Source organism: Diadema antillarum, unplaced genomic scaffold, assembly GCF_040938485.1.
Source record: "Diadema antillarum isolate AM-2024a unplaced genomic scaffold, OU_Dant_1.0 seq00001083_RagTag, whole genome shotgun sequence".
Taxonomy (NCBI): Eukaryota; Metazoa; Echinodermata; class Echinoidea; order Diadematoida; family Diadematidae; genus Diadema; species Diadema antillarum.
The window spans coordinates 540,823-558,624 of record NW_027271903.1 but is presented as its reverse complement, the minus strand read 5'-3'; the positions used below and the strand labels follow the sequence as shown (position 1 = coordinate 558,624).

The 17,802-nt window shown below is 38.6% G+C and overlaps 1 protein-coding gene across 1 annotated transcript; it reads left to right on the top strand.

The window, feature by feature from the left end:
- The first annotated feature begins 471 nt into the window (after nucleotides 1-471).
- LOC139743453 (uncharacterized) lies at nucleotides 472-17,535 on the top strand. The gene is made up of 5 exons (XM_071653934.1): nucleotides 472-624; nucleotides 4,516-4,650; nucleotides 8,813-8,875; nucleotides 16,052-16,141; nucleotides 16,771-17,535. Exons 1-5 carry the CDS (start codon nucleotides 472-474, stop codon nucleotides 17,533-17,535), a joined length of 1,206 nt encoding a protein of 401 aa, XP_071510035.1.
- The last annotated feature ends 267 nt before the right edge of the window (nucleotides 17,536-17,802 follow it).

Here is a 17,802-nt window from a genome sequence, read left to right as displayed (position 1 = left end):
TGTAGTGATTTGTTATTTTCCCAGCAATATACGTGCATCAATCATCAAAATGCTGCAGTATCTAGCAGTACTAGTAACAAAGAGCTTTTCCCCAGTGGAGAGGAGAAAAATCTCTTGACTAGTAATCACAACCACACGGGCTCCGGAGTCAGAATGCTTTAGCGCCATCTTTTGGTGACGAATTTCATCACGATTGATCCCACACATTTAGCTTCTCGTGATCTAATGCCTACCAACGAAAATGCGTGTATCGTCGTCAACGTTCTACCCAGCGGATATGGGGGAGCTGCGCTAGCCCGCTTGGCCCGGGCGCCCGCCCGGGGACTGGCGGCTGTGCATAATGTTGTCAACCGTCTGCTGAGATACCGAGGCACCACTGCACTACTACTGAAATACCGTACAATATCAGACTCCTTCTTATTCGGATCTTATGGATGTCTCGGGAATTCAGCATTCTGAGAAACAAGCATTATGTCTGACAACTGTTACAGGAAAAGACTGCCTGTGGAAGATTTCTCAGAGCAAGAAAGTAGATTGACCAACCGACACATTCAGACACTGGGTTTATTGCAGGATCTACATCGTGAGAATGGTGAATTGAAATCCCGCATCCAGGAGCTTGAGGTACATAAACATGTGCAAAGGAAGTACAAAAGTAGGGGAAAATTCTATGTATATCCCCAATAGGATTGAACTGTGTGTGCAACGATAATATCAAGTTCTAAAACTAGGTAGACTCTAGTGTCACCCTTGTTGTAGGACCCAAGCAGCTAGCTAACTTTAGACAATCTTGTCTATTGATCGGCATGTTATTGCCTTCTGTAAGTTCTAATACAGTATTTCTGCACTGTTTAGTGTTGGTAGGATTGTTGACCGAAAGATCGGTCTGTATCTGGTCGTCGGGGATATGTTCCGCGGAGACTGCGTCTGGCTTCATGTCACGGATCCCCTCTGGAGGAGAGTGATAACGTCAAAAAAAAAAAAAAAAAAAAAAAAAGACTCCTCCGGACAGACGGATCTTTCTGTCTAGAGTAGGATTGTAGACTTGGTGCAAGTAATGTTACATAGTGGGCAGCCTCTGCAGTTAACCGCGTGGTGCTCCTTTCGCGTTCGTCATTCGGGCTGTGTTTCACAGTTACCTCTCCTCTGCAGTGTGAATTATATGGTGTATGATAGAGCAGAAGGTACAGGACAGAAGAACTAATCCCGAAGTGGACGTTTACCAACCCAGAACCTAGTATCTACTTTTGTTTATTTTTTCTTCATAAAGACTAAACCAATCACGTATAGATAGCAGTCAGAGTTAACAAATAATGCATAGGTTTAATGGTAGTGAAGTTCGTGGAGATGCAGCCCACTGTTGGATATTCACAATGTCGTGCAACATGTTTCACTGGTTTGTAAGTACGGTACATTGTACCCTCGATTGCGCTGCATCTCCGCTATTGCACTCTCACCTGTGCATTATATGTGTAACATTTCAAAACCTTACAAAACACTGGTAAAAGACCTAGAAGTTTGTGGGGCACTGCCGTGCCTCTAAGAGCAATAAGAATTATAGAGTTTCTGGACCCAAGAGTCCAGAGAAAATCAATGTAGGTTGCACTATGACTAGATTTTTCTTAGCCTTTTTCTGTGTAAAGTCTTCACAGTGGTGGGCAATTGAGGGTGTTTTACCAGTAATTGAAGACCACCTTGAAGCTCTTGTAGCACTGAGTATTCATCGTCTGGATTATTAATCTGTTGAAAACTAATCCCGAGTATACTCAGGCAGGTGTCTATGGGAAATGCATATTATAGCAGAATCAGCTGGTCCTCAACAGGTTAATGGGAAAAATGATTGTCAAAGAATGGCAAAAGTGCATCTTTTAAAGAGGGAGTAGTTCTTCTACAGCCTGATCAGACTGGTCAAGGCTACAACAAACTAAGAATCCAGAAGGCATACCGGTACTGGATTATTCTCTCTTTCATCATATCCTACCTCCACCATGCGATTTTCAGTAATGTAAACATTTTCATTTCTGAGTGGTTAAATTTTTATGTGGAGCTCTAAAATCTTTGCAACTTCTTAAATTCTGCTGAGTAATTGCTTACTCATATGTTTTCCTGCAATAAAAAAACAAACAAAGAATTTGATTTGATATTTCCTGCGGTGAAAATTGATACAGGTACACACAAACGATCCATTCAAATGTAAGGCCTGCACAGAAAGCTAATAAGCATACAGTAGTACCAGCATGTACACATATATATACACACTCAAATGAGTACCATGGCACACACACACACACACTCGCTCACTCACACACACATATACTACTAGTACTTAGTATTTGTTTTCTGATGAAGTGCACAATTCAGTGGTTCAAAGTTTATACAGAATACTGTGAAGATATTTTGGCACATTTTAGAGTTCGTAAGTAGCATGAAATCTGTGAAATTAATGCATTTACAGTATGTGTTCGTACTTCTGTGTCTTGAAAACAGCTTTAAGAAGTGCTTTAAAAATAGCAGTAATCAAACAATGTGATAAGATACACATGGTGATTAATTTTTTTTTCCTGAAGCTGAACTCGTGCAAAAATCAGATCAAGTCAAGGATATCGCCCCCCCCCCCCCGCTTTTTTGTTCAGAAGATATATGGTCGGACTTTTGCCCGCCCCCCCCCCCCACACACACACACACACACACACTTTTCTACTTGCCAGCCAATATTGGGAGGGAAGTGGCAGCAAAAATTGTAAGACCTCTCTTTTCTTCTTCTTTTTTTTTTTGCTTGCTTGTCAGGAAATTTTGGTAGACAAGTGGTAGCTAAATGTCCCCCCTCCATTCTGAAAACAAATCAACATCCCTGTTCTCGTAAAGTCGGCCCCTTACTTTGAAAAACTTATAGTCGCCCCTGATATTAGTCAAAAAGCGAAAGTGTATGAAGTTTTTAATTTCACATTTATAATCAGACAATGTAATGAGAGTAATCGGTATGCCCATGTCATTGAGATGAGCAATGAAAATCCACAATTCTTGTGAGTACAATATATTTTTGAAAACAAAAAGATGTTTTCCTGTTTTCTTCACCTGACTGAAAACATTATGAAAGCAGCAAATATTTGGCATAGGCTTTTAGAAGGTTTTGTTATAGTAGCCAATGAATTGTGGCTGTTAAAACCTTGAAATGGAGACTGCTATATCATTTAGGGACCAAAATAGAATCATTCTCCATGGGTCAAAAGATCTTCAATCTTTCATGCTTTTACTTTTTATATTGAATATGCCGCATCCTTTAAACATAAAGAATTATATCTATAAGAGAAAGTAGGTCCTTAGGGACTGTCCCTATTTCAAATTGTCCTTGAGTCTCATATACACAAAAAGGTGGTAAACACTAATGTTTTTAATCAATTTCTCTTTGTTGCACTTCTGGCCCCACAGTTTTGTTTTGTTTTGTTTTGTTTTGTTTTGTTTTGTTTTTGGTCACGTGGGGTGTGGGTGCAGTTTCTGAATGTTTAGTAAAGGTTAGGGGTGCTGTCGCCTTTAAACATATGTGACCATCCAGCTCAACACCCACAAAACGTCACATCTTGGGATTCTCATATGTGTTGACCAACTCAATTTTTTTTAAAAGTTTGTCTTACTGTGGAAGAGTAATCTTTTGTCTTCCTTCTGTCAAAATTTGGCAGCTTAAAACAAAACCAAAATTGAGATATTAGCAGTTTTCTGGATCATATTTTTGGAAATATGCTGCTTTCAACTTGATTTTCAATAATACTTCTGCACAGCATGCCTGAGTGACCCTACTCTTTAAATCCTCCTTTCTCCCTTTTCTATGAAACTGCACCTCCTAACTCTCTTCTTTTGAATGGGTTAGGTTGGTCGAATCTGAGCTAGTTATGTATCATTTGAAAGCTTAGAGTTTACTCTTTCAAACTATGTGGAAAAGTGAAAATTGATTCTGGCCTTCCTTTTGGGGGGTTTTGCATCAGGCGGTCACATATTTTTTATAAGGTTCTGGGTTCAAGCTCAAGGTAGAAATTGTGATTTTCTCACTTGACTTGATGTGAAACTTGCAATAACCCTCTCCACACTGGAACAAATGGGGATCCAAAAAGATATGTTGATATTTGTCCATGGAGACATAAGTGGCAGCTAGCCAGGGATGATCTCAGGGGAATGGTAGTGATATACACACACATTGACGTACCAGAAAACATCCAGGACTAGGTTCAAGAACTCCTTAGTGTTTTGCTTTGTTCTCAGTCTTGAAAATAACTCTTGTACAAGGAAGAATACAGCAGAAAAGAGTCAATTTTGTGTGCTGAATATTCAACAAGAATTGGCATAAGGGACTGAACAGAAGCAGTTAATACTTGATAGCTTTTGAAGTTTTTAAAGTAATTGTCTGTCTGGTTTCACTATCTGCTACCTTGTATTTTGGAAAGAGCTTGTAACCAAAGGAGGAGGTATCGTAAGAATGACAGTGTGACGCTGTGCTATACTTGTTCTGCCAACTCTACACAGAAAGAGCTTTCAAACTGCAAGGAGTTCCACAGCATAGCGAGGGATGCCACGGCTTTCAAGAAGAAGGTGCAGGAGGAGAGCCAGAAGAAGATTGACAGTCACAATGAGAGACTGAGTAGGAAACATAAAGACGAGGTAAGGTTGCAGGCAGCTACTGACACCCTTGTCATAACACTCTCAGTTTTCATTAGATTAAATCTGTGTGGGTGGCAAGTGGGCCGGGAGTTTTCTCACCTCTCAAATTTCAGATCAAAAAACTGATTATGATTTTGCTCACATATGTTTTGATTTGTTTTGTGATCATTTAAGGTATGTCATCATTTTTTTAATGCATTTGTTTTCAAATGTTACATGGAGACCATGAACTGAGTGCAAAGTGTTTTATGATAGTAAGCTTAGGCCTACCTTGCCGTTGTGAAGGCCCTGAAGGTAAATGGTAGCTTCCTTCTTTCAAAGACACATTATTACATTCGGAACTCTCTTCACGTCAGAAGATTGAGCAGAGGAATTGCCATTCTATGATCAAAGATATATATGAGGTATCACAAATGCTTCTGATAAGAAACTGGCAGTATTACAATGAGCAAGATAATGTGGGAACAACATTATTTCTGAGAGGTGGAAAAATGTTATGCTTGAAATCTAGATTGGTTTTCTTCTGTTTTTGTTTTCATTTTAGGATTTTTTTTTTTTTTTGAGGGAGCTATCTTTGATTCCCAAATAAGCGGATATGCTAGATTCACTTATGTCCCAGCAGTAGAGAAAGACTGTGATGAAAGCTAGCTTGACATTATCCTATACTCCCCGAACAGCATCGTTCCTATGATGTTTGTAATCTACAGGCACAATTACATAATTCCACTCTCTGTGCAATATCCCCCCTGTCCCCTATTCATCAATCTCTCAGGTCACGTCCCGCTTCCTCTTAGCGCCAAATGGTCGATCATGGAGTGTTTACTCTAGCACCAACATCATTTGTGAGTCAATTAACTGCGCTGCATAATTATCCTTGCTCTCTCCCCCTCTACACCTCTCCTAGAAAAGCCATGGAGAGAATTTTATGAGCTAGGTAGAGAACTAAAGGAGGAAAGAAGGAGAAGAAGAAGCAGAAAAATATAAGAGAAAGGCGAATGAGTGGAGTCACAGTCAGTTTTTAACCTTTTTACAGTTTCATGGCTTATGCACACGTTTTAGCTCTCCCTCAAGTGGCTGTATTATGTTACCAGTCCACATGCATGATTTGCACAACTTTATGCCAGACTTTCATCGATGAGAGCATCGTCCATTCATATTCATGGTTCCCAGTAATTATTGATTTGGAGATCACAAGGGCCTTTCATATCTGGCTCCCTCTCTGATGAGTGTAAGTATGCATGGGGAGCCAAGCTGTGAGGGGATTGCTTAAAGATCTGACCGGCAAGAGGCTGTGAGACAGTGATCGCTCTCAAACTCCTTCCCTAGTCCCAAACATTTGGAGGGCTGATAGAATTACAGCTTGAGAAATGCCTCTTCAGCTCTTCCCTTTCTCTCTTCTCTAGAATTTATCACAATCTTTCAGAGTAACCTAGGAACAACTTTGTTTTCATGTTTTGCAAATAATTTGTACAGTACTTGTCCAGAATTGATTAAACCCTACCTAATACTTGTACATGGATGTGATATATTACAGTACAAATCTAGCATGAATAACATGTCAAGTCTGTTTTTGCAGAGCTTCTTCACTACGTGACATATTTTTTGCGGAAAACCATTTATCACTCTGTCTTGCGAGTTTATTTCATGATGCGATGCTTTCTGATTCAAGAATAACCATTTGATGTTTGCTGTTGCAGTACAGAATCATTGTGTGGTTAAACCCTTTCAGTGTCATGTGGGCAACTATGTACAATAACAATAGAATTTTAGGCTGGTTGTCTTGAAGGGCTAGTCAAAGGCATCATGTACAATGAATGAAAGGCGAGAAGGTTTGTTTAGCAGCCATCTCACTTCTCACAGTCTGAGTTGTGGTTAGTATATGATACAGTGTTAATACACCTACACAAGGCACCACCAAAAAGGGGGTTCTTCATAGGTATGTAGTACTGTAAAACATGATATATTCGCGGCATGAAATTTTCGCGAATTGGAGCCGACAGCCCTTTTCGTGGCATGAAATTTTCGCGAATTGCCACTGGTGTTCAATGCATATAGTGTAGACAAAAACTTTCGCGTGCATTTTAATTTCGCAAATTTTGGCGCTCGCGAAATTCGAGAATTTAAAATGCACGCGAAAATTCCTCGTTTTACAGTAGTTGTTATGGACAGGTTCATAAGCATGTAATATGCTCTGGAGTGAAACTTATTGAGTAGTATTTAGAGACCTACAGTCTTTATTGCCAAACTTCAGCAGGTTTGACTGCACCAGACCTAACATTTTTGAAAAATGTCATATCCCATCTCTTCTAGCCCATGTAAAAGATGAAAATAATACTAGTTTTCAGCTGGTATAATGTGAACTCATATACCTCCTTCCATCTTATCAGTTGATTTATATAAATTCAATTCAATTTCTTTATTTCCATCGAACAAATGGCAATTTACATAATACAAAGTATACAAGCAAAAAGTAAATAAGTATAGACACTATAAAGAATAGTAATGAATGTACATGCGAATGAATACTATAAAACAAACAATGCATACTATGCAGAAATGACATAAACAGAACTAATAAAACAATCACAAAGAGTGATCTTCTAAAAAGCACAGCTTTTAGACGTGGATCTCTTGGTAAACAATATGCATAGGCCCCTGCTCTATCCAAAATGTTTAAATAGATTTACATTGAATGAAAGTATTTGTTAGCTGTTATGATAAATGTCTCCCCAGAATTAGATACATGTATCATCAAAAACTTACAGTTATGAACTATTGCAGAATATCCATGGTAATTTGCAAGCGAAACCTGCACCCTTGACCTATCACTGTATTGCTGTCCTAGAAAGTCTATGATTTTCTTTCAAGTGGCTAGTTGTATACTCTGCACATAACATTACAGTCCTTATTGCAGTGAGAAACTTACCAGTGTAAATGAAGAGAGTCAGGACAAAGATATTGACTGCTGCCATCTGTAGTCCAGAGTGAGAAAGTGACATCCAAGTGTTTGTAGAAGAGTGTGAGCTGTGGAAATTTGCATGAGGGATTTTTTCCCCCCACTATTATACACAAGTTCTTGTTGATTCATTTTTACATTCCTGTGAGCAGACCATTAATATTTGACACGTGATTTGAATCGTCTATTTCGAGTTTGAATTCATGTTTTAGTGCTCAGTATATATAATACATATGTTTTGACTGTTAACCCGTTGAGGACGTTTTGATTTTGCTACAACACGCATTATTTCCCATTGACGCTTGCCCAAGTATACTCGGGACTCGTCCTCAACAGGTTGAAATACATACAGTATATTTCATGCAATAATTTACATTATCGTGTGGTACATTGAGCAAAGTACTATATTGGAGTAAACAAATTTTGATAATATGCCCTGATGTTTACCTTTGATCTCCACAGTAAGACTAAGGTAAAAAGAAAGAAAAAGAGGAAAACTATTATAACTTCATTATCCCCACTCAATAGTACATACTGTAAAAGTGGATATTTTCACGAGACTATTTTTTTTTTCTAAGTTTTATTTCCACGGAATCAAGACATCAGCTACTGGAACATATGGCAAGCAAAAATATTCACATGCTTTTATTTTCGCGCTAGCTTCTTGTCACACAAAATGCGCAAAAATTTCAACACCAAGAAAATTTCCACTTTTACAGTGTAACTAGAAGCACTCAGAGATCATAAACCTCTGCCAAAGCCATAAGGTCACTAGTGCCATAGCTGTGCATGCATGCTTTCAAAAATCCTGGATCCGAATATGATCTGGATCCCCATTACAGAAAACTAATCACCTGATTCTTTTATGGCAGTGGACCTATTCTGAAAAATTCATCTAAATTAAGTATCATTTCATAGGGCATTGCGTGCAGACGAACATATAGTGGAAAAACATTATTCCTCAGCGGAGGTAACAAGTTCAGCCTGTGTAACTACTTAGAATACCTTCATATGCAATGCATCAGGGTTATCCAGAGAGTAAGTTTTACTAAGACTACCAGTAACTAGAAATGATGACAAGTACATCTGCTTAATCATTCTACAATGTATCTTATGACTGCCATGCTAATTTATGGTAAGAATTCATCACAAACAAACAAAAAGTTCAAACAAAAATTGTAAAACTTGAATTTTGTCTTCTTACAGATGATGGCACTGATAAGTGCTAAGCTGGAAGCTGAGACAGAATGGCTGCAGGAGAAAGAAACAGTGAGTGATTTAAAAGATACCCTCAAAAATCTTGTCAATTTTGGCCAAGTCTACTTCGATTTTGTGACATGAACATGCATTGCATGGGAAACTGAAACATCTTTACTGATCTGGAAGAAGCTTGTTATTTAACATGCAATACTGTAGAACATGTCATGTATAGGAGTGACTTTTTTTAAACTAATTTCAAAAATACTGGAAGTCCAGCACATTGATTAAAAAAAAATGTGAGTATTAATTTAGTGATGTGTGTTTTGGCATGTTCTGGGGAGTAGAAGTATTGCTTGGCTATTTATCTTTCAAGTCATATTAATTGTGAGCCTTTGAGCAAGCCTGTAAATATCTATTATTGTTCATAATTTAACCAGATATTCATGCACAAAGATCCATCCCATGTATACATTAGTTGATACAAGGGCAATAATAACTAAATAGATCTGGAAAGTCAAATGTGACATGGCCAAGATTTGTCAGAGAAAGGCTGCATTTAATCAACTTTCCAATGTTTGGAGTGCATTTCAATACCCACTATCAAAATGCATTGCAAACGCTTTTTGGATCGCATTTCTGGAGATTTTGCATTTATCAAACCCTGTCATGAGTCAATTGGGAGGCCATGTCACTGCGCAGCTCTATTGCGCATTTTGACCTGAGGAGCGAAGATGTGTGGTTGGCAGTGGTTGGCATGGGCAGGTAAGGGTCATAAACATGTTAAAATGAATTTGGGTTTATCAACTCTACAGAAATGTGTTTCTTGCTCAAATGCATTTGCGATCACACTTTGATAAGGCAACATGTTTCTAACCCCACAATCAAAACAGCTTTGCATTTACAACTGCCCAAAACTCCCTGAAAGTTGTTTGGAAACCTTTATTCTGGGCCAGAAGTAAGTAGATAAATGCACTCAATCTCTCCACAATATGTCACTACTTTGCTCCTCTCTGAGCAGTGATGCCAAACTACTGTCGGCAATTAAACTACTTCTGCAGAAATGTTTATAATTCTTCTCGTCTTCCTGCAGTCCATTCTCCCCAAATAATTTCCCCCCAGGGGCTGTGGATTAATGTGAGGTCAGAGAACATAATTTTCTCACCAGAAATCCCAACGAGGTCGGAGAGTTGGTGAAAACAATGCACCTCTGTCTAATTAGACTGACCCCGAGGTGGAGGGTAATTTACAATTACTGCCTTCTGCAACAGGTGATTCAAAGCCCCCCTCTCCATCACTCTCCAGTTCACCTCTTTCAATAAGACCACACAGATTGCAGGGAGAGACAGGGTGGGGTGGGAAGACAGGAAGATTTAAAGGGAAAGATGTAGAACTGCAAAACTAGAAAATGACAAGCATCAATGCTATTCTGTGTTGTAGTGGAATAATGAGATATGATTGAATGTTACAAAGGAAAGAACATGATAGCCATTGAGATATATATGCTGAGAATCTTGATTTGGAAGCAAAATGGCAATGCAGTGTGAATCAATGTGAGGATGTTAAATCTAGGTATGAGGAAATGGTGGAGCTGATGAGAAGGATGGGTAAGGGTAGACAGACAGACAGATAAACAGACAGACATACAGACAGTGTTGAGAACAATGAAGGGAGAAGAAGAGAAGATAGGGGAGGAGAGGGCAAGAAAAAAAAAATCATTTTTCACAACGTAATCTTTTCAGTAGTGCTACATATTATTTTATGAAGCTGTGTAAAATCAACTTCACACTAGTCCACAAAAAATGATGATGATGATCTCACACAAGTGTGAAACAGTACCGAAATGTCTTATCACATGTGTACAAAGTACGAAATTATAGTGCAGTCAGTGCAGATGCAGGAAGAAGAACCAAAAACATCTGAAGGAATTTGTATGATCTTGGCACATGATGCATGTCAGATTACCTCAAATTGTAAAGGGTAGTTTAATCATTGCTTTCAATTAAATGATATAAAACTAAGCAAATTAGCAAATTCTTACCTGAATTACTCTCTGAAATCAATGCATATTATTTGATGATGATTAGACTATTGCTCATTCACATTTTTTAAAATTGCCACAAAATTTGAATCTTGATAAATGATCTAGATACCTTCTGGGTTTATACGTGTAATTACAGTATGCAACAAGTATTTTTATTACTTTACGGAAACAGTCATATTGTAATTGAAGTGTTTAGAGATGTTTCATCATATGGTAAGATGTAGAGATAGCAAAGGTGGCAATCTTAAAAACAAGGGAGGGGAAAAAATATCTCCTTTGAACAATGGAAGGCTTAACAAATGATATGGTATCAAGGTAATGTCTAATTCCACCCACTCACTGTCTCCAGCCCCTTCCCCCAGAGGGTTTGGGCAGTAATTTGAATTTATACTTCATGCATGACATGTTTACTTTGTAACCTTGAAATGTGATTTGAAAACACTTTGAAAGACATTTGGTAACTTCCAGAAAATAGGCTCAATCTATTAGCATATTTATAGAGAAAGAGAAATGAACATTATTGCATTCACATTAATGTCCTCTGGGACCTCCAAAGTTTGTAGCCTCCAGGTCTCCATGCCCTACTGACCGAGCAGACCTAGCTAGCCGTGGTAGGATCCGCCCCTCTGATTCTAACATCCCTCATACATGTCTTGTTTTCTCTCTCCAATAATCTGGTCTAAGCCCCTGTGGACAATGTTTTATGGTTCCAGTAATCTCACTCATTGTTTGAGGAGCCGCTTTCATCAGAGGCCCTTCACTCCAATCCAGTCCTTGAAACTATAGAAAAGAGGCGGCAAACTTTTTTTTTTTTTTTTTTTATGGAGTAGAAATTGCAAGGTAGATTTAATTCTCCATCTCTCTTCCTCCTGGCCCCTTTCTTTTTAATGAGCATTAACAGGGACATTCCTTTGGATGAATCTTAATTGTGGTGGGAAAGAGAGAACAATGCTGATTCGGACACTGCCTAAGCTTGTTTCATCTGAGGGAAAAACAACTTGGTGAATCTGCAAAAACTTAGACAAAAGGGCCTCGATTTGGGTTGGGGGAATGAATAGGACGCCTGGCTTATTATTCCAGGGAGCAGACAATTTTGCCCGTGATTTATTATAACTGTTGATTAGAGTGCGGTAAATTGCTGTACTGCGGTGAAAGAAAGACAGGGGAAAAAAGAGAGGAATGTGATTCAGATATATGCTGTGTGGCAAAGATCAGGACATTGTATTCAGTGAATGCACACATTCAGTCTCTCTCACTGGCAATGAGATGATTTAAGCTTTGGAGACAAAATAAATGCAGCATTGGAGTCAAACAATGTCCATGTTTTTTAGAGATCTGAAACTTTGCCACCATCTTTTTTTTTTTCTCTCTATGCTGTCTGACTGAAGCTATCTACATCTTTTATACCTTAGTATCTTGTTTGATGACTTAAATGTATCCATTAAAGGAATACAAACAACAAACATGTAGCGCAGTCTAGAAGGGAAGCATTTTGACAGTAGTAAGGTTTTGAAGTGGAATACGATATTGCAAACAAATTAAACATGAAGATAAATTGACTCAGAAGTCTTCACTCAAGGAAACGTATTGTGTACTTAGTATATTATCTGTTTTTGATGTGATATGAGAATAGTCTGGGAAATTTGTGCTGTACACAATAACGACATGATGTCTCACATACAATATGAGTATCTAATACTCCATGTTTAGGCCTGTTTGACTGTGCAATAATGTTTACTCATAAACTACAGCCTACCATTACCCATCAATCAATGTGTTGTTGTATCTAATAGACAAATCATCAGTGTGTATGACTGAATGATAGATACATGACTAGACTTGTATCATACTACTGTCAACTTTCTCATGATTAATTTTTCATGCTTTGCCAATTTTAGTGGAATGTGACTTATGATTTTTTTTCAATGATGATTTTTCTGTACATATTTCATTATCTCCTCCTGATATTTACATGACCTTACTTCTGTGTTTGTTGAAAAGATTGCAAAGTTTTTGACAATTTAGTACATTCATGCTACAGGCAATGCAAACATGATTTGTGTGCCCAAATGGAGAAGGAACAAGAAATGAGTCACTTTTTACATTGATGAAATGGTCTTACCCATCTTATACAACAGCTAGTGTCTCTTGAATTATAAAACTTGCAAGTTTTTTTCACCTCTTGATTCTCAGCCATTTTCAGGAATCAACCTCTTGTTTGAATTATACCACCAGAAGCCAGCGTAATGAGCACTCTTGGTTTCCTATCCCAAGTTGCCACTGCCTGTGGCTTTGACAAGTGTGGTTTAATGTCAGTGCATCACAAGCTAAGTTGATGAGGCATAATGTGCATCTGGCTCTGATTTGCACGAACCCTTGCAAAACAGATAAGAAAATTTGAAAGGAATCCCAGCAAGAAGACATGAAATGTGAGGTTTTATAAAATGAACTACTTTTAAGTTTTCCTGTCATCATTACATGTGGGTAGCTGTCAAAGTTTGGACTTTTTCCTCCCTTTTTATTGTTTTCCTTATTGCCATCAGGTGCTGTTTTGCAAAACAAAAAGAGTGGCCTGAAAACCAAAACCACCGCTCAGTTCCAGTGTTGTTCATCTTTCACTCGTATTCTGCTTGCCTCTTCCTGATCCATCAACTGATATGATCTTGTTCATGATAACCAAGGCTAGTTTGTCTACTTTTGAAACTTCTCCTAACATCTGCACGCTTTCCGCTTCAAATTTTGCATTTCTAAAGTATGTCCAATAAGTTTTGAGACAGGTGATCTGGGTTCAAATCCAGCATTCAAAAGCCCAGGCACTCAAAGACAAGTTTGACACTAATAGGAGGAAACACTTTCTCTTACCCTACTTTAGTACTCACTTAAAAATACTTTTGAATCTTCATTTCCAGGTATGAAGATTGGGAATTATTTTGTAGGATCTGGCTCTGCCTTCTTGCTCCCACACTTTTCCTCTTTATCTCTCTCTCTCTCTCTCTCTTTCTTTCTCTAAATGCAATATATACATTACCTACAATTTTTGTGCAGTTTCAGTTTCTGCTACAATGATTTACTTTTAATCAGTAAGGAACTGACTTCAGAGAAACACGTAAGAAGACCTGCCTGGTTGAATTAATAGAAGGTTTCACAGCTTGCAGATGATTATAGAGATCTTATGATAAGTTTTAGACTTTTCTACGGGTATTGCACATTATGTTCAAATGTTCATGTGCATGAAAGACAGAACAGACTAAGGAGGGAATAGGGGACTGTAGAACTGGTTGGTTTCATGATTCTTGAGCTGACTGCTGCTCGTGGCTTTCATCCTGTCCGGGATCAAGTCTTATGTGTTGTTTGAAAGTTTACACGGTGATGTGAATGTGAAAGAGTGGTTTGTTGTAACACCATGTGTACATATTCCTTGAAAAAAGTCCTTCCAAGGATTGCATACACATGGTGTTACAGCAAACCTCTCTTCCTCCAGATCAAGTCTTTATGTAACAATAAAAATGCAAGCAGCTTTTCCCAAAGAGACCATGTCTAGTGAAGTAAAAATAAATTATCTGAATATTACTACAATGACTGATAAAACTATAACATTACGTTATTCAAAATTTAGGTACAAACCTAGTCGATAAAAGATCTTTTACTTTTAAGTGAAACAATAGTACAGCAACTGATATTTCAGTTATAAAATTTGACAATGATGCAACTGAGAGTTAAAGAGATTCTTTTAATGATATGTGCGCATATAACTTCAGTGAAATTAAAGGATATCTCCACTGTCAAATATAAGATATATAGAAAAACACAGTGTTATGATCTAATACCATATAACAAATGAACAATTTATTTTTATTACTCTTGTTTACATTACTTTTATAACTTATATAATTGTAAATGAGAGAGTAACACAGAGTGATGCAAAAAACTGCAGAATTGATCTTAATTTTTGAAGTCTAAAATTTGTTAGTAGCAAGTGTATGTCTGGTCATGTGTCACAGAGCAACAAGCATGATATAACACATTTATTGATTGTGAGTTGAAGACAGAAAGAAAATAGGACTTTAAAAAAGGTAACTGAAATATGTAATGTACTCTGTTAAAATGTGCTATATAGTATGACACATCATGAAGTTGCTAAGATTATCAAAAGATTACACTTGAGCTGGTCAGAATGTTTCATCTTCATATAATCAAATGAAGAAGAACTTATGTAAACCAAGAGGGAGAGGGAGGGTGGTCAAGGGGGAGGGAGACAGATTGGTAGAAAATGTGTGTATTTTCTTGTATGTGTGTTTGTGTGGTGTGTGTGTGTGTCTGTGTGTTCTGAATGTGTCTGTGTATATACATAGGTATTTTTTGTGTGTAATGTATACGAATATATGTGTGTACATGTTGAGTAAAGTCTCACATCCCCTCCATCCAATATTGTTACTTGCAGTAGAAATTCTGTGAAGCGCATGTTGTACCATGTCCAGTATATTTTGTAATTGTCTTTTTTTTTTCTCCCTTTTTGTTGGGGGGGGGGGGGGGGGGAGAGGGTCGGATGCAATGTATTCATGCGCAAAGAATGTTACCAAGATCTGTGGGCAAGGGCAATTAACTTCTGGTGATAGATGGCTGATGGAAGGAGGTAATGTTCATCAGGGGAGCGATGGATTTCAAGACCGCTGGCTTGAAATATTGTCTGATGGTAATACTGTCCTCCTGCATACTGGCTCATTACCGGGACGCACATTCTCAACTGTATAGATGCCTATAGTGCTAAGTAACGGAAGATTTATTATTATTCAGAAAATGAAAAATATTGAATGAGTGTAACGATAGGTGTGATCAAAACTGAGATCATGGAAAATATAATGGTGATACAACATTGTGAGTTTTTGTTGTTGTTGGTTTTTTTTTACAAGTTTGCTTGATTTTACTGAGCCTTATATTTCTTGATGTGTTGAGGTGTAAGCATGCAGAGCCAAAACAGCAGCGCAGCAAGAAGAGCTGTGAAGAATCTCTCTTCTGTCCTGATGAGATAGCAAAGATCATGTCAGCCAAGGGTTAGACACACTAATGTTTGCTTGCCTGCCTGCCGAGATGAAAAGGACTCTCGCCCGCTGTGACTATGATAACCATTGCTGCTATGCTTAGGCAGAGTTCAGCGATATTTCCAGTCACACTGAAGTGTCTTTTGTGTTGTAATCCCCTCACAGCTGCAGCAACTCTTGGCCCAACATGAAAAGCAGAATGCAGTGCTGACGGAACAGCTTGAGACGCTCAAGAAGCACGACCTCAAGGTGGATGTGAGTATGGCCGATACTCCGGGCTACCTTTTCTCCCTTTTCTCAACTGGCAGTTACTAATCGATAACTTGATTGTGCGATGGCTCCTCGGTACTTTATGCGACTTTTGTCATGAGACCTGGTTTAAAAGTTGCGAGATTATTTGAAAGCCAGTGCATCATCGCTAGTCAGGAAGGATAATTCATCCAGTATCTAGAAGGAAATATTTGTTTGAATGATGACAAAGAGAGGCAAATCAATACAGTGGAAATGGCATTCATAATTTATTTGAAAGAAAAAAGTGAACATCATACATGATATCATTAGCCTAAGAATCTTCCCATAAATTATGAATTCTTATTGAGCATTGATCATTAAGAATTCTTCAAAATAAAGGGAAGAACTTTCTTTGCTGGGCAAAGGTGAATATGAGTTTATCTGACTCATCCCCATTTGCTGATGCTGTGAACTCTGTTTCCATGCACAGTAATCCATGTTTGCTCTGCAAAATTACCAGTTGTGTGCATCTTCTTCAGTATTCCTGCACCGTCGGCTATTTAAGCCACTATGTATTCATCAACCAATCTGATTTACATGCTTTAGTGTTTTAAAATACTTTGATAAGTGTTATCTTTATGTTTAATCTGCAGGTGGTCAATCAGCGTCTGGACCTGACCATCCAAGAGATGCTAGAGTTGAAGGAGACCAACAAACAACTTGACCTTCAAGTCCAGCATATGGAGGAGCGGGAGAGAGCCATGTCTGCTAGACACCAGGAGCAGTTAGAAGACATGGAGAGGGAGAAGGATACACTGTCTCTAGAACTTCAAGACTCCAAGCAGAGTGCCAAGGGGTTGGATCTAAGGGTCAGGAGGCTCGAGGATGAGCTCTACCATGTGAGTCAAGGCAACAAGGACAGGAACTCGGCCAAGTCCAGGCTCCGGGAGCAGCTGGAGGCAGCGGGCAAGGAGCTGGGTGACTACCAGAGACAGGTGATGGAGATGGAGGAGGTGGTGAGCGATCTGAAGAGAGACTTGCAGGAGAAGAAAGAAGAGGTGAAGAAGGAGGCATCCACAAAGGACAAGTTACTGATCCTTCTTCAGCAGATGCAGGATGAGTGTAATGCTTTAAGGGAAGCACTGGCAGCCAAGGAGCAGGTGGAGAGGACCAGACCTGCCACACCAGAGAAGCTTGGATTCAGGGAGTTTGTGCAGATGAAACGAGAGATGAACAGTTTGAAGGAAGAGAATAACTGGCTGAAGCAGTCAAACAGGAAACCAAGGTCTCTACCGAGTTTGAAACGGAACACAGCAGATATCCACACCCTGGTTGGAGGAGATGGCCATAGGAACCAGAAAACACTGAACACTAGGTCAGCCAAATCAGAGACTGCCCTGCAACTCTACAAGAGGTGAAAGGTAGTCTTGAGTGAGGAGGTGATCAACAGAAGCAGAGGCGTAGATTATCTAGATCTTATAACAGGCTACTGAAAGAAGAGAAGTAAACCATGGAGTTAAGCCATTGACATGTTTGAGACATTAGCAGCTTTCAACATGGACTACATTTTTCCAGAAAATGAGGTGTAGAGAGAAGATATTTGAAATTGTACCATTCCCTGTAAAAATCACCGTACACATGACAGTCAGTTTGTGTAAGATTGTAGGGTTAATAATACCTCATCA